At 46.2% G+C, this 14,776-nt stretch overlaps 3 protein-coding genes across 10 annotated transcripts in view; 2 read left to right on the top strand and 1 right to left on the bottom strand.

The window, feature by feature from the left end:
* Positions 1–5,210, top strand: part of slc15a2 (solute carrier family 15 member 2) — a 14,812-nt gene extending 9,602 nt beyond the window's left edge. For both annotated transcript variants that reach the window (XM_030343702.1, XM_030343703.1), the window contains exons 16-22: positions 170–346; positions 513–559; positions 763–870; positions 955–1,054; positions 1,541–1,684; positions 3,214–3,318; positions 3,679–5,210. In XM_030343702.1, the coding sequence (XP_030199562.1) occupies positions 170–346; positions 513–559; positions 763–870; positions 955–1,054; positions 1,541–1,684; positions 3,214–3,318; positions 3,679–3,858 (861 nt within the window). In that variant the 3' untranslated portion in view covers positions 3,859–5,210. The remainder of the gene's footprint in view (positions 1–169; positions 347–512; positions 560–762; positions 871–954; positions 1,055–1,540; positions 1,685–3,213; positions 3,319–3,678) is intronic.
* hspbap1 (hspb associated protein 1) lies at positions 5,130–13,774 on the bottom strand. 6 transcript variants are annotated; one of them, XM_030343706.1, is made up of 8 exons: positions 13,639–13,774; positions 13,067–13,270; positions 12,413–12,597; positions 11,411–11,547; positions 9,936–10,107; positions 8,085–8,168; positions 7,279–7,389; positions 5,130–6,375 (listed from the first exon to the last, which is right to left on the bottom strand). In XM_030343706.1, the coding sequence occupies exons 1-8, from the start codon at positions 13,724–13,726 to the stop codon at positions 5,902–5,904; spliced, it is 1,455 nt and encodes a 484-aa protein (XP_030199566.1). In that variant the 5' UTR covers positions 13,727–13,774; the 3' UTR covers positions 5,130–5,901. The 6 variants fall into 6 exon arrangements, with proteins under 6 accessions (XP_030199566.1, XP_030199567.1, XP_030199568.1 ...); XM_030343707.1 differs by having other exon boundaries at positions 13,645–13,750; XM_030343708.1 differs by having other exon boundaries at positions 13,586–13,739.
* Positions 13,775–13,869: 95 nt separating this feature from the next.
* slc49a4 (solute carrier family 49 member 4) overlaps positions 13,870–14,776 on the top strand; it is a 39,525-nt gene continuing 38,618 nt past the window's right edge. For both annotated transcript variants that reach the window (XM_030343713.1, XM_030343712.1), the window contains exon 1: positions 13,870–14,234. In XM_030343713.1, the coding sequence (XP_030199573.1) occupies positions 13,940–14,234 (295 nt within the window). In that variant the 5' untranslated portion in view covers positions 13,870–13,939. The remainder of the gene's footprint in view (positions 14,235–14,776) is intronic.

Genomic DNA, 14,776 nt, shown 5'->3' with positions numbered 1-14,776 from the left:
CGTGGAGGTGTTCTTACCCACATACTGCACTCGGCTGTTAGCTCTTGATAAAAACACGCATTTATATCATATGTTTTCCATTGACATCTGAGGAGAATCAAAGCTTTGTAATGCCGGAGGTCCTCTCGTTGGCACGTTTCTAATCCCAGACCGGCTTTGTGTTCGTTAGGACCCCCAGGAGTACAAAACGCTTCACCTGGTAGAGCACAGCAGCAACCTGACCATACTCGTCCATTCCCCCGGATCGGTCCACCCCACTGAAATCACGCAGTCGTACACGGAGCAGCGAGCCTACAGTCTCATTCTGTACCCGGTAGCGTCGGGAAACGGAATGGAGCATGACCTTGTGAGTGTGAACTGAGAGTCCAGCCCATTGAGCTGGATGTTAATGGGTGTCGAGCCTTCAGGAATGAATCAATAATCTCAGAATCATTACCTCATGGGCCGTGTCCTTGTGTCTGTAACCTCGTTCGCTTCTGCTCACTTCCGTGTCGCTGTATTTTTCGTTTCAGGTGGAGGACAATATTGAGAAAGATCCCGGCGGGAATGCCTTTTTGCGGTATTTTATTTATACCTTTATGTATATCTATATATATATGTATTATATTTATCTGAAATGTATATGTACATAATGTTGTGTACACCTACAGTATGCACATACATAACAAGTTTGATGGCAGAGCTTTGATTCTCACAACAGCGATGATGATGACGATGACAAAGTGATCAAAAGATGAAGAAACCACCAAACTTGTGTTACAGTTTCATCAGCACGCTGCCTGAAAACACCAGCGTGTATCTTACGGATGTTCCCATCAATGTCCAGGCTAACTACATCATGTCTCCAATCCAGAACTTAACAAGGAATCGGTTGGTTTTCCCCTGACAGAGTATGACTAAATGGTGGCAGACGTTTATTTATTTGTCTCACATTCATCAACTCTTCCCTGGTAGATACCCGAGTGTCAAGTGCGAGGCGCCAACAGGGGTTTTCTCCAATCTGGACCTGGGTCTTCTAGACTTTGGTGCCTCATACACCTTCATACTCAAGAAGGTATGTGTTTTGTATGAATACTCTCCAGCTTTACAGCACGATAACATTTGGAGCATCCCATAATACTTGCGGTGCAGTGTGTGGAATTGAGTTGCGGTCTGCCAAACAGATTCTGAGGAACTGGAATATGTAATTCATAAGTACGTTTTCATTAGTGTTTAATCATTTGAAAATATGAATTGCGTTTTTTCATACCTTAGAATGAGCCCTTTATATTTACATAGGGAGCAGGTCCTCTTCTTTTGAGGCTGCCATGTGTACAGAAGCCCAGAGCGAACAAATAGCTCTAGCGAGGAAGGTTTTTCATCTTTGATCTATATTACTTGTTAGGTATGAAGATCTTTCGTTTTACAGACTTAATAACCAAGTACAATTTAAAGACCTATCAAGGACTCTCATCACTCACTCTGCAACCTCACTGCTAGATGCCGCTAAATCCCACGCACTGCGCCTATAACTCATTGTCTCCCGAATGTCATTCGCTAGGAAGGTGAAAACATCGTGGCAGCCAGGTTTGAGGACGTGATGGCCAACAATGTTAACATCGCCTGGCAGATTCCCCAGTACGTCCTCATCACCGTCGGGGAAGTCATGTTCTCCGTCACCGGCCTGGAGTTCTCCTACTCACAGGTTGGACCCCCCGCATACGTCCCGTCAACACCACTTGTATCTGCTTCAATATTTCTTGTGTATTAAGGAGTTAAGGGCAAACCAAACCCCGAAACGACCTATTGTAGCTGAAAAATCGAAACAGCAAGTCTTAAAAGGGTAGGATAAGATGTGAATATGGACTCAAATTGCCCTCTGTATGTTCATTGTCTTTGGTTCTAGTCGTTTTTGGGTTGCCAGGTAACATCAATCCAACCTTCTGGCAACACTCCCCTCAGATCTGCAGGGAGCGGCGACAGCGAAAGCGGGAACTGCACTATAGCTCCGCCCCTGAATGAAAAACCAGAAGAGGGCCAGGAGGCTTTCCGTACACAGCTCTAAGGGGGTGTTTGGTCTCCTTTAACTCATCCTGTCGGGGAGTTAAATGGGAGCACCAGTGAGGGAGGAACAGGGTTCACTCCGACTTGGCACAATCCCGGAGGCTTGTCTCCTTAAGGCCCTGACACACCAACACACACAGGGTTCTTTTCCACCGATTGCACATGTTGAATCGGCCACATCGGTCCGACTGCCTTTTCTGCTGACGATTGGCAGTCGGAATGGTGTGTCAGGGCCAATAGAGGCACGGTTCACTGGACAATCAACCCCTCTTTTTGAAGTTTGGACGGAATGGCGTAAACAAAAATAGTTGTGTTTGTACGGAGTGGTCAGCTCTGCTAGACCATGCCAGCTCACGGCCACGCCACAATGATGCCATTGGGGTCAGGAGAAGCTGACTCCACAGCTGAATTAGCTTTCATGAATCCACCACACACCTCAACGTGCACCTCAACCCGGCTTATCTGGATCTTTCTACTTCTTCTACCCCAATGACAATGCCGTTTTCTTACGGCATTGTTGAACTGTCCCCTTTAAGTCAGTGGATCTCAAAATTATTAGTTTTGTAGGTCTCAACATGTTACCCTGTAGACATGTCACCTTGCGAGGCAGCTGTATTCGTGAGAGCTCGATCTTGTGAGAATCCATCTTACCAGGCTTTCAATTATGCGCTTGTGGTTGACCCACAGTGGTTCGGACCGATCAGCTTCCTATGAGGAACCACGTGATCTACGTGATAGCTGGTGATGGACAGGAGCTTCATCCAATCACCTGCCGAGTGTCCTTTGAAAGTGCCTGCCCTTTTCCAAACACTTTCAATGGACGACTTCCAGATGGTTCTGTGCAACAAACCATTGCGTGTGTCAGGTTAATCAACATATGCCGTCAGGTTATTAACAATTTCCAATTGAATGTACAAACCAACATATGCCGTAAAGGTTATTAACAATTTCAAAGTGAATGTACAAACGTGTGTGGTATTATATGGTCTTTTAGTACACACAATCGTTTTAGATATCTACAGCTATATATAATTCTGCATCTTCTCCCATGGCCTCAGATGCTTATCGGACAACCCCCAAGTGTGGTCCAGACACCCAGGTCGGGAACCGCTGCTTAAAGTGGTGTAACTCCCAGGTGTAACTCTCTCTCTCTCTCTCCCCTCGCCCCAGGCTCCGGCCAACATGAAGTCAGTGTTGCAGGCCGGCTGGCTGCTCACCGTCGCCTTCGGCAACGTCATCGTGCTGATCGTGGCGGAGGGGGGGGGCCTTGAACAGGTGAGACAACCTATGGGAACAGTTGCACACAACACACACCTCACGTTTGACTAAACGTGTCCTAAACATACATTGCACAGGCAACGTCGGGTGTGTTTAGACATGGAATTTGACGTCATTTTGTGACATTCCATGAGAGAAATTAGGTTAAAAGTTAACCTTGAGTGGTGGATGGTTGGCGTACGTGTAAAACACTGACAGATAAAGGCCTGCCAGAACAGCCACCTTGATTGCGCTCAGTAAAACCCAAACGACCGCCTATTGTTGTTGGGTGAACTCTTACCCATAGAGCCACAGTAGAGAGAGAGAGTACTGTGTCAATACTACTGATCCGTAGCGGTCTTCCTCTGCTGTTTGCAGTGGGCGGAGTTTGTGTTGTTTGCGTGTTTGCTGGTGGCGGTGTGCATCATCTTCTCCATCATGGCCTACTTCTACACCTACGTGGACCCGAGTCAGCTGGACAAACTGTACCAGCAGGATGCTGCGAAGGGAGAGAGCGAGGACGAGCTGAAGATGACCGAGAAGATGACCAAACTATAAACTCGGCCCACCGCCTTCCCACCTTCGGCCCTGTTCGGATTGGTCCGCCGGTGCCCCTACGTAGCTCACTATTTGGGCGAGTCGCCATTTTGTAATGCTGTCCGAAATATGATTGGACGAATCTGGATCCCTTTATAGTGCACTACTTAATAATGCCGTTAATGCAACCTCCGAGAAGTTTAGACCTGCCGGTGTGCACTCATTTCAGCACTATCTCCCATGATGCATAGCTGTTTTTATTGTCATCAGATTCATCCAAAAGAGATGTCACATACATGATATGTAAATTAGCTGTCACAGGGCGACATCGCACACGTTTCAGCGACGAATACACGTCGTCACACTAATAGACTTCAGGTACGCATTTAGTGTCAGACGTTCATACTTCTTCCCTAATTATTGCACATGGATTAGAAATTGAGGGCAGAAGGTGAGTACTGCCAAGCAATGTCTTAATCAACTCCCTAGTCTCTGCTTTGCCTTAAAGTGTGCCTGGGAAAGGCAATTATAGTATTCTGCAATCCCAGTTTCCGGGGATGATTTATTTTGGTTTTTGTAATTAATTATATTGCAGACTTATGTACTTTATTTGTGACGTTTACATGTTAAGATGGGATGAATATTTTTTGGTTTCTTGTTTATTGTATGACCAGTGATGAATCGTCAATGCAAATCTGCGATTTTTACATTTTAACACGTTTATTTTTATTTTTAATGACAAGAATAATATTATTTTGGGTTTGTTGCGCCAGAAATTATACTTTAAAATGTTGCACAAAACATAGATTTTAACTTTCTAAAATCTCTTTTAATGGCTCTTTATAATAATAATAATAATAATGGATTGAATTTATATAGCGCTTTTCTAGACACTCAAAGACGCTTTACAGTGAAGGGGGGAACCTCACTAACCACCACCAGTGTGTAGCACCCACTTGGGTGATGCACGGCAGCCAATCTGCGGCAGAACATTCACCACACACCAGCTTGAGGTGGAGAGCGAGGGAATTAATGAGTCAGCCAATTATACAGGAGGATGGGATCTTTTATGACCTCAGTGAGACCGGACCTCAGTTTTACGTCTCCTCCGAAGGACTTTAACCTTGTTTCCTATTGTCTACTTTGGTATTAATCATCTTAATTAGAGAACTATTCACATACTAAAGGATTGCCTTTGACTGAACACATATTTTGCCTACATTATGGATAAATGAGACCTTGCTGCTTTCCAGTATTTGATGTTAAATCATTTTTATAAGGCTCAGACACCATTCTGTAGAATGTCTTTTATTTTTTTTAAGAAAACAAATGTATAAAATGTATGCAATAATTAACATAAATTTTCCAATTAACGCTGCGTCAATTCAAAGTTCCTGGAGAACCCTGACAAATGTTCTGCAATTAAACCAATCACAACACCATTACAATCTGCTGTTGCTGTTGGAAAGCAATGCTCTGATTACTATATGAGGAGTGAGTAAATTAATTTCCCACTAACAATGTCAAGTTAACAACTTTTGACATCTTTAAATGAAAAACATTGTGGATTTTTTTTTTCTTCCTGATGCCGAATTAGGTTGTGTAAACAAGGCATGTGTCAAAACCCGGGAACTTGCTGATATTTATTCCCACATTTACTTGATCGGATTATAATTGCTCAATTAATCCTCAGTAATTTCCTCCAACTGTTTGTATTTCTGTGACTCATCAGAAGTTTGGAATAACTGCTTACTCGGGGGGGAAGCATTGCACTCCTTAATCACAGCCAAAGTGGCCTTTAAAGGGATGTTTTAAACCATGGGATTCTGATCCTGCCAAACAGGGGACTGGGGTCAAAATCTTAACCTTTCAAGCGAAAGCTTAGCACCACGTTGGTGTCCAGACACATACCCCTCTAGCCTAAACAGGAGTCATTTGCACCAAAGCCTCTTTAATAAACAAACAAGAAGCGTGAAGACTGGTTTGATGCTCCTTTGAACACAATCTTCTCCCCTCCACACAACACAAATAAGTCCCATGTGTCATTTACCGTGGATCGAAACCTCAACGATGTGCGGGTGTGACCCCGGGGCGTCTCCCGCTCCGCTTCTCCAACAACAGCTCTGTGACGCGGCTGATGACATCAGGATGCACCAGGCAGTCCAATAGGTCGTTGGTGGTGATTGGCAGCGCATCCCCCGCCCCCTGTACCCGACCCTGCTCAGAGGCGGGCCCCCCGAACCCCTCGGCTCCGGCAGGTCGGTCTGCCGAGGACCCCGACAGTTTGGCCTGCTTGGTTGGTGTTTCGGCGGGGCAGGTCGCGTCATAGCCGGGGGTGTCTTCGTGAGAGGTGCAGGGCACCAGGACCAGGTGTGGCCCAAAGGCAGCGGTAATGGGCGTAGGTTCCACGGCCGGGTCAGCGGGCAGCCCGGCAGAGTCTCGTTTCAGGGCTTTCGTTTCGGTCGGCGGTTGTTGCGCGCACGCCTGCACCGCCAGGTTCAGGCACTGCATGTTCTCCTCGTGAGTGGCCACTCCGTCCTGCAAAGGATGAGGGACAATAAAAAGTGGTGAGCGGTGGAATTCGATTGTGCTTCAGCCGGTCTGGCATTACTTTAGTTTGAGACGACGCACTTAGAGAGATCCATGCGAATCTACAGACTACATCAGTGTCTGACAGCGTGTCGTTAGTCGAACGACAAGCCAAGTATTGATTCAGATTGTAATCCTTTATTTATTAGCGCTGGATTAGTGTCAATCTCCCAGGATTTTGGCCGGCCGAGTTTAAACTTTCAGTGAACTCGGGTATCTTCTCTCCCTCTGGATCCCATTCGTATCAGAGGTCCCTAAGCTCTTCCTGTACAGCAAATCACTGCCTGCACGTTAAGAAGGACTGAGACACCATCTGTGCTGCGGTGGACGGCAGAGCAGAGCCTCCCTGACATCCACAGAGAGGGGGGGGGGGGGGGGGAGTGTGTGAAGGGTGGATGCTACTGCCACTCATCCTGCTCTCGGTTGCACTAAGGAGCCTCAAAAGGGTTTTTGCTTATCGTCTTTCAAACAAACATTAAAATAGAGCTTCATGTGAAATTGCTATGCAAGCAGCAGCCGACAGGCACCAGAAAGACGTGTATATGACAAACTTTTAAGCCTGAGGCCGTAATTACATAACTCTTGTGTGAAGACGATGTTCCTGGGAGAAACAAGCTTAATCGCAAGCATGTTATCAGCAGAGATACGAATATGTATAATTCTTCATTCGCAACTTGATCCATTTGGCTAGACATCTCAAAAGTGATTGTGTGCGTTTCAACGCACAACCCCAGAGCGCTTGGCTCCTGCCGACGCCGCGGATTGGATTTTGTGTGTGGAGTCTAGCCGAAGACGAAGACGAAGTCATGTAAACAACACTCCCTCTCTCTCTCCCCGTCTGGATGCCTCTACCTCGGTGGGGTTGAGCCACGTGTCGCCGTTGTCTTGGCTGGGCGCTGCTTTCAGCGCGCACACCACCGCCTTGGTCACGGCCTCGCTGACCCTCGCCTCGTCGTCCACTTCCTGTCACGGGAAAGAGGGTCAACAAAGGCCGGTCAGTCTGGGTGGGGAGGGGACAGACGGACGGATGGACGGACGGACACAGGTTGGAGAGCAAGGCGTGGCGCACAGAGAGAATGGAGCATGGGTATGATGTGAAAGAAGGATGGAGGATAGTAGGGGGCTGGGGGCTGCTTGCAGAGATTCCAGCACATCAGTGACCTTGCAGGGAGGGACGGCCCAGCTGAATAAACCGTTCCCTGGCTGAGGCTGGGCTTCTTCTGCTTCAGGCACTCTAATGCACACACGCACGTACCAACACACACACACACACACACACACACACAAATTCTGAAGGAATACTCCCATACACACACTCATCCCCAATAATAGTGGATGTGCCCATGCGCACACACGGTGTATCTGCACGCGCACACACACAGACACACACACACACACCATAATGCCGGTGTGAATCCTTCACTACAGGACGTGTTCATCGGGGAGGCGCTGTCGGATGGCAGCACTTAGCGCTGTGAGCATCAACCATCCGTTAGCCCGGGCCCTCTTTCAAAGCAAATTGGCTCCCCTCAAAATGATCATTTTTTCGCCTGAAGAGCCCCTTTCATTTTGAGGTAAAGTATCAGACATCAGTCGTCTATTCATAGAAAGCGGTAAGTGTGTGTTGCGTGGATAAGGCGGGGGGGTTGTTAGCTTACCAGCTCTATCCAGGTGTTGACGCTAACAGTGACCGTATCCAAGGACTCCACATAATGCCACCAGTGTCTGGGGACGTACAGCACCTGTTGGGGACCGTTCAAGAGATTTAACTTTGTCCTTAGAATTGCTATTGTTCAGCAATTACAGATGACGCAATCATGCGGACAATCCACTAGGTGGCAGTACATCACCTTTTCCAGCCTAGCACCCAGTTCCCTCTTGTGTTACTCCCATCTCTTTTCGAATGAGACAGCTTCATTGATTCATCGACACACAATAGCATGAAAGGAGCACAGCTCTGTGCTTTGTTTGATTTTGCTGAAATATTTTAAGCTTTCCAATAGTGTCATCGCTGTGCACTCAGTATCTCATTTGTGTTGGCAGCTGACATATTGCCAAGTGCCTTGGCGTTGATAGGGCCCATTTGGACTGATCAAGGCTTATTAAAATCATAGCTGAGAAATGGTGGGTATTGGGTAATGCGAACGATTTGACAAAAAGACAAAAGCACTAAATTAACTAACTTCACAATAAATGAACTGACTGATTATTCAAAATGAAAAACATGAAAAACATAAAAACTTAGTATGCCTCCTCACGTGATACGAGTTTAAAAGATACCATGTGACTGCGGAGGAGGGTTGCGGTGATAAGAGAGAGTGTGGTGCAACGGGGGACTTCTGAGGTAGCCAATGACAACAGCGATGATAAGGATGGAAAGCTAACGTCGCTGCAATGTTTTGACTTTTGGAAAAAGGCGTCTTGCTGAAATCTCAGCAGCACTGTGTCAGAAATGGTGGGCCAGAAGGGCTGGTGTGAAGGAGGGGATTGGACAGAGATACCCAGGTTGAGGGTTATAGGATAATGGTACACCTTGGCCCTGACTCCCCTCGCTGCTTTCCTTCTTACCAGACAGCTACTGGAGGATAAAGTGAGGTAACGGTGACCGAATGAGAGTCGAGCACCAGGCTGAGATTGTACTCATAAACAAATTGACGTACAAGGCAACCATATGAGGATACGGTTCTGTGTTAGACGCAATACATACCGATCAGGCCCGTTCAGCTGATATCTGCCAGGGTGTTTCAGAACATAGTTATAGTTTTAATGAGCATTCCTCAGCCCATTTAAAAAAGCTAAGCACAAAAAAGACCATAAAGACCAATATTATTTCTGCTTAACATCACCAGGACATCGCCTGATGAGCAAGGAAATGCATCGTTATGATTACCTACTCTGTGACAAAAGTCATTTATCACATGCGACAAAGTCTGTGACTGCATATCTGTCGGCACAGTTGACTTGACCGACATTTCACTTCCTCTCAACCTTGGGTTTACAAAGTGAGTCAACACTGTCGCCGAGCTGCAATACTAAAGAAGCAGAGGCATTGAAACTCAAAGGTTGCTAGATTTACTTATGCCAGAGTTTCACCGAAATGGTTCAAAAAAGGTGGCTCAGAGTAAAGGCTTAGTTATGGTTCCACGTTGAGGCAACACAAGGGGGTTTACGGATCCATTACGTCCTTGCGGACTCTCCTTTGCGTCCACCGCGAGGGCTTGACCTGTGCCTCCCAAAAATTGTAACCTTGCGTCAAGGCGACGCAGCAGCAAGTGCTTCGATTGGTCCGCACACTAAAACCCGACGCAGAACCAAAGCAGGTTCACGACTGCGTCGCAGCGTCTGCACCGTTGTGTTGCGTCGACGTGGAGCCATAACTGAGCCTTTAGAGGGGCATGGCATGGCTTTTAGTGTCTAAACCTGAGCTACGGAGGCTTCCATCTGTGTGATGGACGAAGGGAGGGAGGAAGGAAGGGAGGGAGGGAGGGAGGGCGGGGCCCGGGGCTGACCTGTCCAGGCTGCAGGGTGACCCGGTGGGGCCTGGCCGTCCTGAAGGCCGGGAACTTGGCCGGGTCGGGGCGGACCACGTCCACCCGGCTGAAGACACTGGACTCCTCGTAGGGGATCCGGGTGGGGTACATGCTGGCCGTGTCCTCGGGAGGAAACAGGTGCCAGCGCTTCCTGTATGACGACGCGTGAGAGAGGAGAAGTGAGAGAGGACGACAAGAGAAGCAGAGCCGTCACTCGGTGGGACCCGTATAACAAACGATAGAGGCTCACAATACCGATGAACTCGATACACCGAATACAATTGGACAAGTTGCTACAATGGGACTGACGGCACGATCAAATTGATAAGGGAGGGCAACTTCCACTCCTCAAATGAGGACATCCCAATCCGTCTCTAAACCCAACATTTTTACTGTGTTCCTCCGTTCCCTGAATTGATCTGTGGCGCTTTCAACAGCGTTGACGTGCTCGACTGCTCCAATTCAATCCAAGTTCGTCTGTGTCACGACACCGCGATCACAAAAGCTCTGTGAGCTTTACGGATTCATCAGCATTCTGTGAAGATTCCTTCTACAGATCAACAGCGACCAAGAACAATCACAGTCATTTCTTTGCCTATTGAAATGACCCCTGAGACCCAATTACCGGGTATAAGATAAGAATTGTGCTTGCTTGAGAAAGTAAAAGGAGAGAGATAAGATACAAATTGATATTTTTTCCTCTTTCTGTCAGGAGACCTCCATACCACAATAGGGCCTGTGTCTAACGTAATCTAGTCACCTTCTCTCAAGGCGGCCGGCCTCACTGTATTTTCCTGGCTTTAGACACACACACACCTTTCAGCTCAATTTGACAACATGAATTTCTGACCTCTGACATCTCGAGTGTATCTATTCATAAGGATATTGCCTAGAATCCCCATTGGTGAAAGGATATCTCGTAAAGGATTGGTTAGCATACATCTTGAATCAAGCGCACACACACGAGCCAATGCACGAACACACAGACAAATTCCAATCATATCATATCATCAGCCCCTCATCATGACAGCTTAGCATCTGAGGCCTAATAGCAGAAGGACAGGAATGTTTAGCCCACACTGGCCGCTGGTTAACCTCACCTTCCTTTAGGGCTGCTCGATTATGGAAAAAATCCTAATCACGATAATTTTGGTCAATATTGAAATCACGATATTCAAACGATTATTTTTTTAGTTTGAAAACATGTATTAAGCATGTCTCTCCCAAAAAACACTTTGTAACTGAGAACTTTGAAAGTTAGCCTTAAAAAATAGTACACAAAATTGTCAAATAGAAAATGTTGAAATCTAAAATAATGTACAGATATGTATCCAGCTGTTAAAACATTTAATGAAAAAAACAAACAAAAAAAACGTTTAAACTCGATTATATTAGTTTTGTGATTGTTTGACGCTAAAATCATGATCAAAATTCGATCAATCGCCCAGCCCTACCTTCCTTGCACCTGCAGCACCAGGTTGAAGCCGTACGAGTCCAGGTGACATGGGGTGTTGGCCCCCTGGGTGCCGATCCACAGGGTGCTGGCTTGCCCGTCGCGCCCCTCAAAGCCAAAGTCGGACCACCTGACATCCTAAGAGAAAAACATACGTGATAAGTGCCGTGTCCGATGTGACTGGTCGATTGGAGCTGTCATGGGATTGATTTAAATTACAGGTTGGTGGAAAGGACACTGACAAAAGACAACGGCGTCGATCACAGTGAAGCCATGGAGGTGGCGAAAAGGCAAATATCTCAGTAGGAGCGGAGTAAAAAAAGACTAGACCCCCGATCTCTGTGTTGGTGGAACATTAAAGCCTTTGAGATGAATACCGTTGCTGAACAGACCAAGAAATGGCATAGCAAGTATTCCGAGAACCGCTTACAATGGAACAGCAATCCGTGATTAGCATAAGTTTGAACCGTTCAGTGAAAACATCCTCAGAATGTCAAGAACCAAACAATATACGGAAAACCCTTTTGCTTTCTTCGGTGTATGCATTCTGAAGTTAAGAGGTAGACTCTGGATGTATAACCCACCCCCTGTTTCCATGATGGAGCGCTTGTTCCTGTGAGTGTGCTACCCTAATGCATTACTGTGTTAACAACCAAAAAGATTAACTTTGTCTGCCCTACGTCTGTGCATCTGCTCATGTGTCCCGCAAAACATTGTAAATCACCAACGAGCAGCTATTGACTCAGAGGGTGCCCCTCTGAAACACATTACACTGACGCGAGTATAAAGTAACTGCAGGCAGAAAGGTTGGGATGACCCCTAGTTTGTCTGAATCTCAATAACAGCTTCAAGGCAGACCACTTACAGAAAAGGAGTAAACAGACCAATATTTAATAGTATTTTCTTCAACCTCACCCACTTTCCTTTTAAAGGTAACAGGAAATTGGCATAAAATTAACATTAAACCGAAAATGAGCCATCATCAGAACAGAATAGCTTGTACCTGAAACTTCGAAGGCGTCTCCTGGAAGAGGTGAGCAATGTACTTGTAGTCAGCGTAGGCCCAGTACTCCGAGAAGGGGTAGGCGGCAAAAGATCCCACAGCCGCCTCACTGTGGCCACTGGTCCATCTGAGAAACTGGGCCAGGTTAGCCTCTACATAGGCACACTGTGTCTCAAACAGAGGCCCTTTGAACCAAGACAATGAGGGGGGAGTAAGAGAGAGAGAGAGAGAGAGAAATTATGTATGAATAAAGCAATTCATGTGGTTCGGTTCTATGTAAATATCGTAATCATTTATCAATTACAATTGTTCATGTATTATTTATGCCATTTTTTGGTGTGCATCGTACATGTGATCAGCGCTGACTAAACACTAGTACAGAGTTGGAAGAGAGGTTCAAAGTTAGAACACAATGCCCGCACATCAAATGGTTTATAGGCAGTCCAAATGTTGTCACAGTTGGTTAAGCACAGTAATTGCAATACCAGGACTGCACATTCAATCGTCCCCCATTGTAGCCAATTAAAAATGTCTTCCAAATGTTATTGAAGTCACTAAAGTGTCCTCTGACTAAAAGTGAAGTGTATTGATTTATTCTGGTACATTTGGTATTATTATTTTGATATCGAAATGTTTGTTGTTTTTTTGCCTCACAGTTAGTTTCATCTTTTCGGCCAAGCCTGAATCTGATGTGCTTGTCTCCCAGGGAAACAGCCAATTGGTCGACGCTCCAGTTGCAAACTGGCCAATCAGAAGCCATGTTTAGGAAGACAGCGGGCTGCTGTAAACCATCCTGAATCCTCCGGGCCTCCGTGGGGCTGAACGGCTTAACGTTGGCTCGGGTTGCCATGGCCCTTACTAGTAGCAGTAGGACAGTGTATTAAACGAATAACACTAAGGCTGGATACAGGTCAATCTATGTAATGACAGTATGATATGTCTCCGTCATCACTCAATGGCCGAAGATGACGCGAAATAAGGCACTTCCAACCAGTTCAGACGCTCAAAATAAAGTCAATCAATGATGCTGTATGTTTTAAGTAGTTCCGATTAGCTCCGAAATATAGACCTGTCTTAAAATAGTGTGGTCTCAAATCCTCTTCCCGGATTTGTGGAAGGTAGAGACCCTATATCGATTTATTGAGCGCTACTGGAGAAAGTGTCTCCCCTTACACAAAACGTTGCACGGGATCAACGTAACACCTCGAGGAAGTAAACAAATTCACGTGTACGTCTGCTGGACTTTCTTCCAACGTTGCCTACGGTGAAAGTCCCTCCATTGTGGCTCTGTTGACGCGGAGAAGGACCGTTCATGCCGCTGGAGTGAAAGGTCCAAAATGGCGGTCACAGGAGCACAGTTTTCAGACTGTATACGACTTCCGCTTAGACATGCGCACTAGCGTCACGTCGATGGTAAACCGACAACGGTTGTTATTGTTTCTGGGGGGGGACAAAAAAGTAAATAACGAAGTATTTCCCGTCGTATTATTGATACGGACACTGTCATCGAACTGAGAGTACAACACCATGGGCACCGCATCGAGCGAGCAAGCCGAAAGGGAACCTCTTCTGTCCCCGTCAAGCACGGAGACAAATGACCTGCCAGTGTACAGCAGAGTGTATGGGAGAAGATGGCTGGTGTTGACATTTTTTTCCCTTCTGGGATTCTTGCAAGGGATGGTGTGGAACTCATGGGGTCCGATCCAGAACTCAGCCATACGTGCTTTTGGTTTCAACAAGTCCGACATCGCGGTCCTGGTTCTGTGGGGTCCAGTGGGCTACATCCCCTGGCTGCTCTTCATGTGGCTGATGGATAATAAAGGTGAGTTTTCTTTAGTAGGTTCATTACGTTGTCCGACCAGGTCCTTGATTTTCATGTCTGATTTGTTTTCAGGGATTATTTAGGGGGTGATTTATAATCATAGTCCGATGTTGACCCAATGTTCTCGAAATTATTTTTAAAAATATGTATGCACTGATTATATTTAAAGCAATATGAGTAGTCCTGATTACACTCTAACTGAGTCAAACTCCATAAAGCTGCCATACCAGCCATTGCCTTAGGTCCATTGATCAAAACCAGCTCAATCAATGGGTTCTGAAGTGTGCTTTCAGTTAGGACTTTGTGTTCTAGCTGGCTAAGGTTACAATAACTTGCATCTACACTACATTATAACGGTGAGGATGTCATGGTTGTCTGACTTCCTAGATCTTATCACACATACCGTCAACGGAAATAATGTCAACCCAAACAGATCAATGGAACAACACAAGAGATCAGTCGTGTAGTTTCCAATAACACCTCATCGCAATATCTCAGGAGAGCGCCCAGAAGGATTGTCTAATGGGAATTTTGCGTCTCAG

This window comes from Gadus morhua, chromosome 20 (assembly GCF_902167405.1).
Source record: "Gadus morhua chromosome 20, gadMor3.0, whole genome shotgun sequence".
In the NCBI taxonomy this organism is placed as follows: Eukaryota; Metazoa; Chordata; class Actinopteri; order Gadiformes; family Gadidae; genus Gadus; species Gadus morhua.
Note: the sequence above shows the minus strand (reverse complement) of the source record. Positions and strands in the feature narration are given on the sequence as shown.

Excerpts from the sequence above, each read along its gene's own strand:
- hspbap1 (XM_030343706.1), bottom strand. The coding sequence starts at position 13,726 with ATGAACGGTCCTTCTCCGCGTCAACAGAGCCACAATGGAGGGACTTTC. Across the intron at positions 13,271-13,638 it reads AAAGTCCAGCAGACGTACAC|TAAGGGCCATGGCAACCCGA; the intron begins GTGAATTTGTTT and ends TACTGCTACTAG. Across the intron at positions 10,108-11,410 it reads GTGCTGCAGGTGCAAGGAAG|GAAGCGCTGGCACCTGTTTC; the intron begins GTAGGGCTGGGC and ends GTCGTCATACAG.